This window comes from Pan paniscus, chromosome 15 (assembly GCF_029289425.2).
Source record: "Pan paniscus chromosome 15, NHGRI_mPanPan1-v2.0_pri, whole genome shotgun sequence".
NCBI classification, from domain to species: domain Eukaryota; kingdom Metazoa; phylum Chordata; class Mammalia; order Primates; family Hominidae; genus Pan; species Pan paniscus.
Window position 1 is genome coordinate 73582407 of NC_073264.2, and position 16384 is coordinate 73598790.

The 16384-nt window shown below is 44.4% G+C and overlaps 1 protein-coding gene across 19 annotated transcripts in view; it reads left to right on the plus strand.

Moving 5' to 3' along the window:
• Positions 1-16384, plus strand: part of RGS6 (regulator of G protein signaling 6) — a 635028-nt gene that overhangs the window by 540028 nt on the left and 78616 nt on the right. For all 19 annotated transcript variants that reach the window (XM_057299740.2, XM_057299747.2, XM_057299741.1 and 16 more), the window contains exons 9-12: positions 1448-1529; positions 3215-3289; positions 5356-5454; positions 6864-6925. In XM_057299740.2, coding sequence (XP_057155723.1) covers positions 1448-1529; positions 3215-3289; positions 5356-5454; positions 6864-6925 — 318 coding nt within the window. The remainder of the gene's footprint in view (positions 1-1447; positions 1530-3214; positions 3290-5355; positions 5455-6863; positions 6926-16384) is intronic.

A 16384-nucleotide genomic window follows, 5' to 3' on the forward strand; every position in this document is an offset into this window, starting at 1 on the left:
GTGGGACAGGAGCAGGAAAGGGATGCTAAGCTGGGAGAATGGGACTGTTTCCTCTGGGTACCACCTGCATGTGAGCAGCCACTTAGTCTTCAGAGCAACATTCCTGGGCGGTGTTGCAGCCCATGGCCTGGAGCCGGGTCTCAGGCTGTGTGGGTGTAGACTCATCACAGCTATGGTCACAATTGGAAGTGACCTGAGGCCATCTGGTCCAGTGGCCTGTACACTGCCATTGCTGTGAACCTCCCCCCACAGTCTCTGCCTTTCTCCTGTCCATGATGCCAGCCACCTCCTGACCACCCAGCAGCCCCCCGGGGATAGGCGGGTACCAGGCACTGGGTGCCCCCGAAGAGGTGCAGGTGGGAGAGTAGGTAGGATGGAGGCTGGGATTCAACTGGACTAAGGCAGAATTATGCCTGTGTACTCAGAAGCCACTGGAAAGCAAAGAGGAACGCTAATTTGTTCTTCCAGAATCAAACAGCATCACAAGTTATAAACAGAGGGGAAATTGTTACTTCATAAATACATGGTATTTCTCGATTAACTTTTTTGATTAACTCTGTGATTACATTATAATTGTGGGCCACCTAAGTACACAGTAATTAGCACAAAAATCGCAGGGTGATTATGGGTTTATTTCAGTCCAGTAAAGTAAAGCGTTCCCAAGAGAGCCGAGACCTAGGAGTTACACGGCAATTAATCTGAGTTGCTTTTTACTTGAAATAAAATGAAGTAATACATGCTTTTTTAAGAAAAAAAAAGAAAAAGAAAGAAAAAGAAAAAACCTCTTATCTGTGCTGCAGATCAGAACAAGAATCTGTCTTTGTCACCTGCAATTTCCCTCTTGCAATTTGTGCCTCCCCCAGCTGAGGCCAGTGATATTTGCCTCCTGGATCTTGTCTCATTCTAGGGCCATTATTCTGCCTTTAGAAAGCCAGATGGTGTAAGTGACTTATAAAACACATAATTGCAGCATTTTAAAGACATTTGTTTCTACTGATTCTAAATCTAAAGCAAACTTTCAAATTTGAACATGGAACACTGGCAAGATGGTGGTTACATTCCATCTTATAATTTGTATATGCAGTATCCTTTTTGATAAGGGGGCATATCAATGGATAATTCAGTTTTTAATAATCCAAATCTTAATACTTCAGATGAACAGCTGCATTCTTATTCTTCCCTTAGGCCACCATGTTCATTACACATGTATGGCAATCTGTAATCTAGCCTAAAACAAGTTCTCTTACCATGTGTGGAATTCCTGAGGTTTTCGGGGGGGGAATTATACACCCCTATTTCACAGCTCTGCAGAGAGCAGGCACCATGCAGGTACCAATGGCCTTGTGTTCACTTAGCCCCTAGAAACAGGAGCAAACGCTGGAGCAGGTGTCAGAAGGGAAAACAGAATACAGAGCTTCTTATTTCCTTCCTCTCTTTACTCTTTCAGGATTGACCGGAAAAAAGACAAGACAGAAAGGAAAATTTTGGATAGTCAAGAACGAGCCTTTTGGGATGTCCACAGGCCTGTGGTGAGAAAGCGCTACTCAATTCTCTAGATTTTTTTTTCTTAATTGTTCATTTTTATCTGTATAAAGAAAAGACCGTCTTTAGCCACCAGGTGTCTCATTCTTAAGAAAATCGCTCAGCTTTGTGGAACTGGTTTCGCCATTCATTTATATAATCTCAGTAAATTTTCTGGAATATATGTAAGTTCCACCTTTTAAAAATTATTCATTCGGCCGGGCACGGCAGCTCACGCCTGTAATCCCAGCGCTTTGGGAGGCCGAGGTGGGTGGATCACGAGGTCAGTCGATCAAGACCATCCTGGCTAACACGGTGAAACCCCGTCGCTACTAAAAATACAAAAAAATTCGCCGGGCGTGGTGGCAGGCACCTGTAGTCCCAGCGACTCGGGAGGCTGAGGCAGGAGAATGGTGTGAACCCGGGAGGCGGAGCTTGCAGTGAGCCGAGAGCGCACCACTGCACTCCAGCCTGGGCAACAGAGCGAGACTCCATCTCTGGGGAAAAAAAAATTATTCATTCCTGAAAATATGGAATTGCAAATGGAGAAGCTATGGGAATTCCACCAAAAGACCTTTGTGTCCCAAAGGTTTACATTCCCCAAATTAACAATTTCCATTTCCACTGCTATTCAACTCTGAATCTTCAACTATTCTCTGTCGAATACAATTAATTCTTGTTATCCATGGCGGTTATGTTCTATAAAGTCTTTGCAAACACTGAATTAGCGCACATTGAAGCATCACTCCCGTGGGAACTACCAAGCTAGGTCCCTGTGAGCCTGTGGCCACAACATTTTTATCAGCTGATCGATACATAACCTTTTAAATGTGTTTCTGTGTAAAGACACCTTATGTAATATATATCATTGATTCATTAACATTAAACTCATGGCCAACAGCACTGTTGCTCATGCCTGCATGTTTATTTCCTCCTAAGGCACATCAGAGCCTTCTTGCTTGGGAACGGTGAACAGCACTTCAGCACTGTCCTTGGGGCCATATTAAACAGCAAAATCACCAACAAAAAGTACAGAAATGCAGAAAAGTTGGCACTAAATTAGCCCTAAATAGACGGGTCTGAAACAAAAAGGCAGGATGTCACCTTGTTCAATTTCAGTGGGAAACATGCATATCAGGCTACTCAAGGTACAACTACTGAGTAAGGAGTTATAAATGAAATTTAGCAAGCAGGCAAATTCACAAATGCAAAATTTGTAAATAATGAGGTTTGACTGTATTTCTGATTTCACGTTATTAAAACAAATCTTGCATTTTCCTCATGAAATGGAACTAAAAAATAAATTATTGGTCTTCTTAAAATTTGATTAAAAGCAAAAAATAAATAAATAGCTACTCATCCTGATATCGTGGAGTCTTTTTCAAATGGTTAAGTATATAAAAAAAGTTTTTAAGGACTGTGTCTGAGGCAGTCTTGCCACTTGAATAGCTAATTTGCTCTTAGAAACTGTACACTATACCCTCTACATATCATCCTTAGATTATGAGGTAAGCTTTTCTAGATCGTATGAAAACTCCACAGAGGAACACATATTATGGCAAAATGGAAAAAAAAATCATGCATTGTCTATAATGGAAAAAGATAAAGATTGGTCCTGATGGTGTGACATGGGCTAAATTGGAAGTGTAATTTTCACGTAGTAATTTATATGATGTGTTTTTTTTTTTCTCAGCCAGGCTGTGTGAACACAACAGAAATGGATATCCGAAAATGTCGACGTTTGAAGAATCCACAAAAGGTTAAAAAGGTTCGCTAGTTTAGCTGAGTTAAAAATTCCAGATGTGAATAGCCCTTCCAGTTCTAGTACTATTCAAATAGTAATTTGCTACTTGTAATTCTACCACCTTTTGTCATTTGAAACCATAACCATTTCACAAATATTGATTGAGCAGCTGATGCATGCTTGGCGCTGTGCTCGTGCTAGGATACAGTGGCAGGTCCTCATGGAGCCCACAGCCTGGCAGGAGTAAAACAAGCCAACAGGCAACAGGGCCATGAATGCTGTGTTAGGAGAGGTACAGGACAATTGAGGAGCCCAGGAGGGGCAGCTAAGCCAGACCTGGAGTGGGTGGGGGTGGGGGGCTTCCCAAGGGCTTCCTGAAAGAGGGTCAGGTGTTCTGAAGGGTAAGTTGCAGTTGTCCTGGGGAGGTGGCAGGGAGGGGAGGAAACAAAAGGAGCAAGAAGTGGCAAAGCTCACAGGTGAAAACAAGCTTTATACTTAGAAGCAAATAAAAGTCTTTTTAATGGGTTTTTTTGTTTTTTTTTTTTTTTTGGATAGAGCTGGATCACCCAAACTCAAACCACCATCTTGTCCAACTGTGAATGACCCAATGGTCACTTGTGTTTCACTTTACTCAAAGGAGTAGTGGTCACAGCATACCCAAGGGTGCCATGCTCAGACTCCCCCACGATTCGTATGTCCCACCCTCTCCACAGCACCAGGGACAATAGTGCAGGACAGCATGACCAGACTCCGTAATATTAATTTCCAAAGAGTGGGCCAGGTACGGTGGCTCACACTTGTAATCCCAACACTTGGGAGGCCGAGGCGGGCGGATCACCTGAGGTCGGGAGTTCAAGACCACCTTGACCAACATGGAGAAACCCCGTCTCTATTAAAAATACAAAATTAGCTGGGCACAGTGGTGCATACCTGTAATCCCAGCTTCTTGGGAGGCTGAGGCAGGAGAATCGCTTGAACCCAGGAGGCAGAGGTTGCAGTGAGCGGAGATCGCGCCATTGTACTCCAGCCTGGGCAACAAGAGTGAGACTCCATCTCAAAAAAAAACTCCAAAGAGTGGAGATGTGTCCCCAAACATTCCTATGTCTTGTGATGACCAATTAGCTTTCTCTCATGTATGCATTAAAAAAAAAAACATACACGCGCACACACACACACACACACACACACACACACACACACACTAGACATGGCGTATGTGTATAAACTTCTTTAATCTACTTACATATTTTGTTCGTCACTGACTTAACAATATCCACTGTATTATATTTTAAAATGTTAGTCCTAAAATGTCCTCATTTCATCTTCAAGAGCCCCATAATTCTAACATTACAGAATTTCATGGAGTCACATCCACCTTTTCTGAGCCCTTCTGCATTTTGATGATTTTGACTACACATTGCATGCCCTTCAGTGTTTCATTTCTTTCCCATTGCAAAGATTGTGTTTAGTCTTTCCGTAATACGAGGAACAGCTTTAAATGTAGCTATAGCTACAGGCATGTGGAAAAACTTAGGCCAGAAAACTGTTTAACTTGAAAGGGAAACCCTGAAATGTTGCCATCCCAGTTTTGTACCAGATGGGAATCTGCTGACCAACGGAAATGTAGAGGGGATCTTTTGTGCATACTCTTCGGCAGTGACTCTTGAACTTTCTTTATTCAGAATCATTTGGGGCATTTGATAAAAGTGCAGATTTCCAAACCCACCCACAAAGATTCTGATGCAGTAAGTCCAGGGGGCAAGGGGATACTCAGCAACGTGTCTTTTCCAAGCACACCCAGGTGATTCTTTGCAGATGGTCTATGGACCATATTTGGAGAAACACTGAGATACAAGGAGGCTATTTTCAGCCCAATAAAAGATAGGATTTGGGTTATAGTGGTACCCCAAAGATGAGATGACATGCCTTAAGAGGCAGCATTCTCATCATTGAAGAAATAAAAGCAGAGACCAATCTCTTATTGTCATGAGGGGATTCACAAAATTGGATGAGTCATTGGACTAGCTGACCCCTAAGCCACCCTCCAACTCTGTGGGTGGATGATCCTCTGTGCTTGCTTCTTCTCCTAGTCCGTGTATGGCGTGACTGAAGAGTCCCAGGCACAGAGCCCGGTGCATGTACTCAGCCAACCAATCAGGAAAACAACAAAAGAGGACATCCGGAAACAGGTGAATGAATTGACAGCTTGCACTCTCAGGAGGAGACGTGGCCAGTTTAAAAACCCTTTCAAATGTTCAACTCTGAAGATTGAGCAAGCTTTGAGTTCCTGGAAACCACAGTGGAACCCAGCTGTGGGTGATTGAACCTTTAAGTGCTGTGTGTGAACAAGCCACGGAAGCTTGAGAGAAAGAATTCTCTACCCAGTTCCTCCAGCAGTTATTAGAAAAGGGCGTAAATGAGTCATCCCGTGCCTTGGGGTAACTGCTGTAGTGGGGTTTCCCACAGTCCGCTGTGGGAGCTGGAGGAAGGAGGGGTCTCATGTCACACAGTCCTTATAATTGGAATGCACCAGCTCAGGATGGTCTACTTTATTGCTGTGATTTGAAAGGAAAGTTTAAGAATAAATAAAGCTCTACTCCCAATGCCATTTCAGCATTACTTGGTTGAATGTTATTTTCTTTCATGATGAGCAGCCCAGGTCAACAGACAATGGCTAATTATATTACTTCCTTCTGATATTTACTGGTAACAAAGCAACCTACTGTTTACATTATGCCTTGCTGGTTCCTAGAGGGCAAAACCCAAAGGAGTAAACTTTGAGGTGCTTGCCCTTGAAAAGTTTATTATCTGATGGGTAAGAGGTAATGGGTACATGAAAAAAAAAAAGCTATTTGGCGGGGCTCGGGGCTCGGTGGCCCACACCTGTAATCCCAGCACAGGTGGATCATCTGAGGTAGGGAGTTTGAGACCAGGCTGACCAATATGATGAAACCCCATCTCTACTAAAAATAGAAAAAAGTTAGCCGGGCTTGGTGGCGTGTGACTATAATCTCAGCTACTCGGGAGGCTGAGACAGGAGAATCACTTGAACCTGAGAAGTGGAGGTTGCAGTGAGCTGAGATCATGCCGCTGCACTCCAGCCTAGGCAACAGAATGAGACTCTGTCTCAAAAAAAAAAAAAAAAGAAAGAAAATAACACACAGAAAAAAAGCTATTTGATGATTCCAGTCAAGCATGCCAAGGACATGGGTGTGACGTGCGTGTGAAAGGTGGGCAGACGAGGGGTCACTGGGGATTGTTCAAAACAGGTATTTATGGTGCACATTTCACCTGTCCATGCTGTTGCTAAGCTATGTAGAAAATACATTGCCTTTAAATTTTGGAAAGCAAGACTTAAATCACACCACAGTATAGGAGGAGATGAGACAAAGGCTAAATTGTAGAGTATGAATCTTGTATGATAGGGATGTCCAGAGGCACAAGTAAGTTGCTGGAGGGCAGAGCTGAGGGAGTTGGAGATGTCTGGCCAGAGGAGGTATTTGGATCTTGGTGGAAATGCAGGATTTGGGTTTGTGGAGCGAGGGGAAAAAAAATAATTTTAGTTTGGTCTTAACATCTGTGTTCTCTATTTTCCCAGATAACATTTTTGAACGCACAGATCGACAGACATTGTTTGAAAATGTCCAAAGTGGCTGAAAGGTATGTTTTCCTTCAATAATATTACTACTTTCTTCTAATTTAACAGGGAAGAAATGTTACAGGGTTATGGTTAACGAATGGGTTCAACGCCAAGAGTTAGACTGTAGTTATTCCTTAGACTGGGGTGCAGAAAAACCCACAGGCTCCATGTGAGTATAACTAAGATAACAGACCTCCCTTGAGTGATGTCAAGAAATGTTCCGTTGCTAAAGCTTTACAGGGGGTGGCCACGGGACCTTGTCAATCAAGGAAGAATGTCCTTTAAAGCTACATAATGCACCTTTGCCTTCAGCCTCTGGATTAATTCAAATGGAAATTGCTCCCCTTTCAGCTATAAAATGCCCAGATTCACTTTATAGGGGAAAAGAAATTATGTGTGTCCTTTGAGGTGCTGGCTGCATAGACAGGAGGGGACTGGATCATTGGGAAGTGTTCCGCCTCCACACGCCATCAACCACTGAACTGCATCGAATCAGCTGTAAAGAAAATATTTGGCCCCTCCAGCCTGGCTTCCACAGCGGTGTGTGTACTTCAGTCTGCACCAGTAGCTAGTTCCACTCCGTTAACTCATGGGAGACTCAATTTTATCAACTAAATGGTCTGTTTTTTTAACTCTTCCATGAAGATGGGAGACCACATAGGGAATCTATATGGAATAAATCTAACCAGGCAGCTCAGTAGTGAACATTTATTCATCCATATGCTACCGTTAAAGCAATGACCAATTGCTTAAGGAATCAAGAGCTTAAGTTGGGTCTTGGTATTTACTGGATGTCAGATAAACTGAGTCTTTTAAGCCCAGCTCCTACAGGGGGCTGGCTGTGAGAGCCCTCTATAAGCCTGTAAGCCTTTCTCTGCTGGCCCCTGGGTTGATTCACATCTTTTTTCTAGATAAACTACAACAAATGGAAGGTATAAAAACTCCAACCCCAAACAAAGAGTCTGATTGAATACCCTACCTTCAGGGGCTAAGGACATCCCTGGACTTGGGTTCACGTCTTTATTCCAGGGTTTCTCGATTGTGGCACTAGTGACATTCTGAGCCAGATAATTCCTTGTTGTGTTCTTAATGTCCTATGAATTATAGGATAGTTAGCAGCATTCCTGACCTCTCCCCATTAGAGGCCAGTAGTCCCCCACCACCACAGCTGTGAGAACCAAAAATGTCTCCAGACATTGCCAAATGTCCCCTGGGTGGGGTGAAAGTCACTCCCATTGAGAATGACTGACACCCCTGCTTTTTCTATGCAAATGTGCTGGAAAGTTGCCCTGGCTGGAGCTCAGCTTACACTGAGGTACTGATCACTCTGGAGTCGCTGTTTCAGCTAGCTGTGTAGGCTGCAGAATCACCTCATACCTCCTCTCTCATCATGTGTGGCTTCTGGCCAGAGTACCAGGCTCTGAAAATGCTTTTTAGGTCTCACTGTGGTTCCTTTGCCCCAGAAAGGTGGCTGTGAGTGAAACAGCAGCATGGCCTCAACTCTCTTGGTGTCATCCATGGCCTGTGAGGAACCACGAGCTTCTTTCTCTGTGAACTAGGGACAGAAATGGCTGTCCTAGTATACTTTGAGGGTCGGTGTGCTAGCAATGCTCATGTCTGGCCTTGGAAGGTGGAAGGGCTCTTTAGGGTTTGCAATTTAGAAGAGCGTATATATGGGAGCATCTGTTTCTTTGGATCTATTTGCTCAGGTCCAGTGGTTCTAAGTACCGTAATCCAGGTGAGGGAGGGGGTTAAAAAATGGAAATTCCCAAGCCTCAGCCCTAGGGATTCAGATTCAGTGGTTCCAGGGTTGAGCCAAGAAATCCACATTCTGGATAATCTTCAAGTGGACTGATCTGGTCTTTCAGGATCCGGTGAAGCCATTGCCTGCTACTCAGGCTGACCTGAGAGCTCACATCCAATTTGTTATATCTTTGGGATGCAGAGAAAGAGCCTGAACCTGTCAGCATGAGGTAGGCAGACTCCAGGGCAGGTGTGCAGAGAGTCCAAGGAATGGAGGAAACCAAGGTGGAGGCGGGGAGCCCGGCCCATCCTATTGTTTGTTTGTTTCCTTGCTGTCAGGGAGGGGCCCCACCTGGTACCACCTAATTATGCTTGAGAGGCTGCTCATATTGAAGGATTATTCCAACTGGCTACTCCTCGGTGCCCAGCTAGAAGCTTTCATGAGTCTCTGCCCGGCAGAGGCTGGATTTTATTCCCAGCAGCAATAACTGGCAACTTTTCAATGTGACACGAGAGTTTTTCATTAGAGCCACAAGGAAACCCCCAGATAAGGAGGAGGAGGGAAAGGAGATGCGTGTTAGCTGGAGATAAAGCAGCTGGGAGCCGGGCCTGTCAGTGGCTCTGTGAAGATGGGGCGAGGGAGGAGGTGCTGGCAGCTGGTGAGAAGCTGCCAGAGATGCAGGCTGAGCTCTCTCAGGTGGGCACGCACATCCACATCCACATCCCCATACTGATCTGGCTTCCCTGGGCCTGCTCCAGGTGATAAGTGGCAATTCCATATCCCCCAGGAAACTGCATCCCCCAGGAAAGGTCTTCATCATTTTTCACCCAGTTCTGTGAGAACTAATAGTAAGGAGAGGCAGGAGGGCTGGGGACAGCGAGGCTGGGCTCTGGGATGTCTACAGTCAGGGTTGGACTAAAGGGTGCATCCAGACCAGCAGGGAGGGACAAAGGGAACTTTGCAAACTAAAGGGGCAGAACAGACAGTTTAGGGGATGGGTCTGAAACCGACCATCGAGGTTTGAAACCTACCCCTGCCATTTCCTGTTTTCTAACTGATGAAGCCAGTGGCTTCTTCTCTCGGTGCCTGTTTTCACCTCTTTAGAGGGGAGATAGTAGTTGTATTTAAATTATAGGATTAATGAGTTCATGCATGGCAAAAGCATGGTCCAGTCCTTGGGACTCAGTCTGCACACTAGGAATGTGAATAATAATTATTTTCCAGCATGACACTTACTTGTGCTTCGGAAGAGAGCAGAATTCAAGGCCATGAGACAGAATGAACTGGATATATGGTGCTTAAAGGAGCAAACAAAGGGCAGGCCAAGGAGGGAGGCTGCTAATGCAATTCTTTCCTGCACCCTCTGTCTCCCCTCAGTCTCCCACACAGAGATCTCTGCAGGCTGCCCAAGGCTGACCTTGCACTGCATGTCTCCTTCCACTGCCTCACACGCCATCAGTAATCTGGGGCTTTGGGGGAGAAAAGACTTGCTCTTCTGCACAGAATTTCTCAGATCATCCCAGTTCCAAATATTCTGTCCATTGTCTTCCTGAGTGCTTAAGTGTCCCCAAAATGCCAGCATCATGGCAACCAAACTGCATTTCCTAGGCTGCCTTTTGCACCTGGAAGCAACACAAAAGGCTTTCTGAGCTGTTACCCAATTTTTGTTGCAGAATGTATTGTCTCTGCACACACACACATGAGTGTCTCAGATAAATGACACTTAACACCCTAAGCTTTTTATTTTAACTTTTTTTTTTTTTTTTTTTTTGAGACGGAGTCTTGCTTTGTTGCCCAGGCTGGAGTGCAGTGGTGCAATCTCGGCTCACTGCAAGCTCCGCCTCCCAGGTTCACACCATTCTCCTGCCTCAGCCTCCTCAGTAGCTGGGATTACAGGCACCTGCCACCAAGCCCAGCTAATTTTTTTGTATTTTTTAGTAGAGACATGGTTTCACCATGTTAGTCAGGATGGTCTCGATCTCCTGACGTCGTGATCCGCCCGCCTCGGCCTCCCAAAGTGCTGGGATTACAGGCATGAGCCACCGCTCCCGGCCTATTTTAACTATTTTTTAATGGCAGTGTTTCTTAAATATGGTTCATCCACTTTACTTCCTAACAAAAGGACACTACATTTCAGTTAATTTTGCTAGATGACTCAGAGTCAGTAGTCTTCTATTATGCTTTAAAACTGTCAGTGGTCAGGATCTTATAAGGTGCCCTGCTTCCCCTTCCCTAAATGGCCCCAGATAATAATATTCTTTGAATTCCTGTTTCTGCCTTTTAGTTGTCTGTCTGTCTGCTTTCTCTACTAACCCTTCCCCCCCACACCCAACCCCTGCTTTCCAATCTGTAGCATACCATGTGTATCAGTTAGCTGTCACTGAGTAACAAAACACCCCAAAACTCAGTGGCTTAAAAAATAGGCTTTTACTATTGCTCACATGTCTATGTGCCACCTGGCTCCACTGGTCTCAGCCATGTTTCTCTATGTGGCTATGGGTTGGCGAGGCAGCTCTGCTGATCTTGGCTGGGCTCTCTCACATGTTTGGCTTCTGCTGGTTTAGGATGGCCTCAGCTGGGACAGTTGAGCACTCCTTAATATGGTCTCTCACCCTCCAGCAGACTAGTTTGACCTTTTCCACATGGGGATAGTGGGATTCCAAGAGAGAGAACAGAAGCATGCAAAACTCTTGCAGATTAGAACTGGCATTCTGTCACTTCTGTTACCTTTTATTGGCTAAAACAAGTCACTAAGCTGGACTAGATTCAAGGGCAGAAGAAATAGACTCCCTTTTTGAAACTGAACTACCACACCAGGAAATCAAATAACCAAATTGATTAGCTTTGATCCTAAAGCAAGTGTGAAAAGTCTTTTTTGTGAGGTGTGTCGTTCCCAATAACAATGAACCTTGAGGCATGGTGTTTATTTCATCTGTAGACTATGCAGAGGCTCTTATGCTCACTTATCTCATTTGTGTTCTCTGGATACTTGAAGTTGCCAGATAAACAAGGTCTTACTCTTCTTTGCAAGCGTCCCCAAGGGAGTCCCTTTTTTTATTCATCTAAGCCTTATAGCACTTGACAAACCAACTTTGAGAAGCAACACTCCATGCATTTTAGTCCCAAACTGTCTAGTCTCCATGTTTGGCTGCGATTCCCCAGAGACTTCTCCCGACCCATAGCGAGCTTACACCACAATCACTGCAGCTATCCCAGTGCACTGCTGCACACAGAGGGATCAAAATGTTTCATTCCGTACCTGCATCTGTACTTGGCTCATCCTCACCCTATTACTGGGAGCCATTCGTGTGTCACAGCTGACTGCTGAATTGATGTTTTTTAGCATCATCTCACTTGCCTGTATCTGAGATTGCCACTGCTCCCTGAAATTGGATGCTGGTTCTTCCTCCACCTCCTGACCCTCAGTGATCATGAAATGTAATTAATGAAATGAGATAAGACAGCAAGGGACTGGATACCCTAAGGGTCTATTAAAAACCTGCTAGGGTGATAGAGGTTTGTGAACTTAATGTCTAATTATAGTTTCAGGGGAGGAAAAAAGAGGGTCACAGAAGTCATTACAACTTTGCTTTTATGGGATTCCAGAAACCATGGGGTCTTTGCTCCTCCTTTCTCCTAGCCTGTTCTAGGTGACAGAAAAAAAAAAAAAGACCGGAGGTATCATTACAACCAGGGTGACCGTATCTAGACCAAGATCTGGAATCTGTAGCATGTGGAAAAGAAGGGGCCTCCATACCTGGCCTGGTGTAAGCTCTTCTTCCTGCAGGGCTGAATTCACCTTCATGCTCCTTCACTCATCCCAAGTTTCTCTATTGAATGTGTTTTCTCTGGGTGACTTGCAATTAAGGATTTCTCTTTTTATATTTTCCCTACTTCCCACCTTCTCCAAGTGAAAAAAAAAAAAGCTAGATTAATTAATTAATTGCTAGGAATCAAACTTTCTTCTTTCCTCTCCGCAGTGCTGCTCTGCTTCTCATTTTCCTTTCTAATCAGATCCTTCCTGTCCTGGTTCCCTGTTGTGCATCACAGTTCAGAAACTGCATGTAGCAGAGTGAGGCGTGCCAGCATGCTCTCCTCTTCACCCTCTTTCATATTCCGATTCCAGGTCTTCTCATGTAGAGGCTCTGATTTCATAATGAATGCTTTAGTGCATTTGTACTGTATTTCTAAAGTAGGACTAATGGTCGTATCCCATAATGCTTTAGATTCCAGGCCTCGTTTTTGTTGGATTTTGTTTGTTTGTTTTCCTGGATAGTAGTTTCCCATAGCTTCAGGCCATACTTCACTGTCCCTTTTTCCTGGAGCCTAGCCATGTCAATATCGCTTCATCTTCTTCCCACCTGCTCCATATATGTGTCCTTAGCTCTAGGGATTCCTCCTAGGCATTGCTTAACTCAGGATGGACAGCATTTCTTCTTCCTCCAACTTGTCATAGTTTCGTGTGGTTTTTTTTTGGTGGGGGGAGGTCACATCTATACAATTTGTAGCAAAATTATAAGTCTTTTGTTAAGAGAGAAAGGATAAAATCTAAAACTTTTATTTTTGTCATATTTTCTCAAGTGGTTGGACTGTATGTTTACTAAATTCTCTTTCATTATTTCCTTCCCCTCCAAGTTTATCAAAGGTAGACCCTAATTAGCAATCTAAATTGGGAAGGTTTTGCATTAATAACTGTCCTCCTACCAGGATTGGTTACTATTGTTAGAAGCTGTGACTTTGCTGTTAGCTCAGCTCTAACAACTCTCTGAGATCCAGAGAGCTGTTTGCTATTTAATGGCATAGTAGGCTCTGAATAATGGCTACTAAATGACTGACCACAGAGTGTACCCCTGGTAGCCATCTGGTAGATTTTTTTTTTTTTTTTTTTTTTTTTTTTGCCATTACTAAAGGTTCATGGGGCAGGAGTATGTGAACAAATAGCCAGTTCCACATTTCCACTCAAGACCCAGTTCAAAGCCCACGACAATGGTGGGTAGCACATTTGCTAAAGGTTCACAGATCAGCATCTTCTAGTGATGTGAGAATTTGTCATTTGAAAATAACAAAAGCATATACCAATCAGGAGTCAGGGATAAAGGGACAAGAATGCTAAAATTGCTCATTGAGAAATATTGTTCCTAATGGACTTCTGAATTTCCTATATTTATTTTATTTCTTCCATCTCATCCCAATTCTGCTTTTCTGCCACTCACACCCAGTGGTTGGAGGACCATTGCTGCTGTGTACTGTTATATGCTGGACATCCTACAAAGCTCTTTACATACCTCTATTTTCTTCTCCCTTTTTGCTTCTCCTCTCCTACCTCTAGTCTTTCTGTGGTCATTGGTATTGACTTTGGACTGAAATGGTACTGTGCGTTGGCCATTGCTGCCTCCTTCATTGGCCTGCCTGGCCTTCTCATTGTCTTGTGTGTCCCAAGCAGACTCTGTTCATCTTGTAATCTGTACACTACCAGGAAGCACATGTTCTGAAAGAGACAACCTCTCTGGCTAGTTCTACAAAGGGCTGCCTTGATGAACTTGCCTTCACACTCCCATCACCTTCATTCCCTTTTCAACTGTATTGGTTTGATTCCAAGCAATAAAACCCCAGCTTGAACCTGGTTCTGCAAAATAGAAGCATACCTTGGCTCCCAGAATACAAGAAGGGGCTGTAGAATTGAACCCTGGGAAAGGCAGCAATGCTACTGAGCTCAGGAAAAGCTGGAGCCAGGGCCTTCAGTGCCTCCAAGACCCATTCTTCCTCTCTGGTCCTGCCCACTTTCCATGCTGACCTTATTCTCTTTCATGACAGACATGTGTTAGGAAACATGACACCACCAGCCCTTGAACTTTGTGACTATACAACTTTGATATGGTTTGGCTGTATCCCCACCCAAATCTCATCTTGAATTGTAGTTCCCATAATCCCCACACGTGATGGGAGGGACCCAGTGGGAGGTAATTGAATCATGCTGGTGTTTTCCCCCATGCTATGCTCATGATAGTAAGTTCTCATGAGACCTGATGGCTTTATAAAGGGCTTCCCCCTTCATTCAGTTCTCATTCTCCTTCCTGTCACCATGTGAAGAAGGACATGTTTGCTTCCCCTTCCCCCATGATTGTAAGTTTCCTAGGCCTCCCCAGCCATGCTGAACCATGAGTCAATTAAACCTCTTTCCTTTATAAATTAGCCAGTCTTGGGTATTTCTTCATAGCAGCAGGAGAATGGACTAATACAAGCTTCTACTGCTGAAGCTGGGGAAAGAAGATATGAACCTCACTTGCGTCAGGTATCTGTTCCTGGACAAATCAACCATGGCCAGGAGCAGGGCTTATAAATAAATACATGGCAGCTCCTGAAGTAGCCTTGTGTACATGTCAGAGTACAATTCTCAGGAGACAAGCAGAAGTGAGCAGAAACCCATAGAGGCCCTCTATGCCTGCTCACCCATTTTGGAGTACTCACCATCCAGAATCCCTATTTGCTTCACTCAGATTCCCAAGAGACCCAGCATAAGGGTCAACCCTTGTACATTCACTGTATTCCTAGGCAGCACTTCTGTCTCCATTTGGATCTCCTTTCATGCCTAAGAAATGGTGCTGGACAGCCTAGGCACAAACCCAAAAGCCTTTTAACTCTCTGCATTAAGCTTAGATCTTATCCTATGTGGCCAACCTTCATTTCTTTCCTGTGTCCCACCTTGGAAGCTCTAGCTACCAGGCATAAGGCACCTCCAGCCCAGACTAAAGAGACAGGAGAGCAAGGAAAAGGTAAGGAATCCTTGCTTTCATTTCTTGTGCTGTTTCTGCACAGTCTGACGATGTTGAGAAGCATAAGGGAAGAGGAGCTCGCCTTCCTTCTCTGCCCAGCATGGGGTGTTCTTTCACCTCCTCTCAGTCTTTGGCTACCCCAGCTGTGAAGTTAACCCTCTCTGCTACTCTCTCTGGGAAGGATCACCCTCCCCTCCCACCAAGAAGCTGGGAGAGCAGTTGAGGCAGCAGACTGCTAAATGCCCAGGTCACCCATGGGAAACTCCAAGATGCACTTTGCTGTCTCCTGTCTTTTCCATGCAATGATGATGGCAAATAGGACAAATGAGGGTGCATAGATTCATGAACACTGGGTTTATTTGCGTGGGTTGTGATAGTGGCAGCAAAATAAAACATGGCGGTGCCATTATGCACCTTTTATCTACTGCCACACTCTCCTCCAGGTGACTTTATTTTCTACATAGATAAATATAGTAAGAAATACATAATAATACATTTATTTTTTCACATAAATTGCTGTCAAACTACACCTGTGGTAGGCAGAATAATGATCTCTCAAAGATGTCCATGTTCTAATCCCCAGAACCTGTGAATAGGTTATGTTACATGGCAAGGAGAATTCAGGTTGCAGGTGGACTTAAGGTTGCTAATCAGTTCACCTTAAAATAGAGACATTATCCTGGATTGCCCAGATGGGCCCAGCATAATCACAGGTTCCCGGAAATGTGGAAGAGAGAGGCAGAAGAGTCGGTGTCAGAGTGATGCAGCATGAGAAAACCATAGCTGGCTTTGCAGATGGAAGGGGGCCACGAGCCAAGGAATGCAGGGAGCCTCTAGAAGCTGGAAAAAGGCAAGCAAATGAATTCTTCCCTAGAGCCTCCAGAAGGAACATCGCCCTGCTGACACCTTGATTTTAGCTCAGTGAGACCCATTTCAGACTGCTGACTCTTAGAATTATAAGA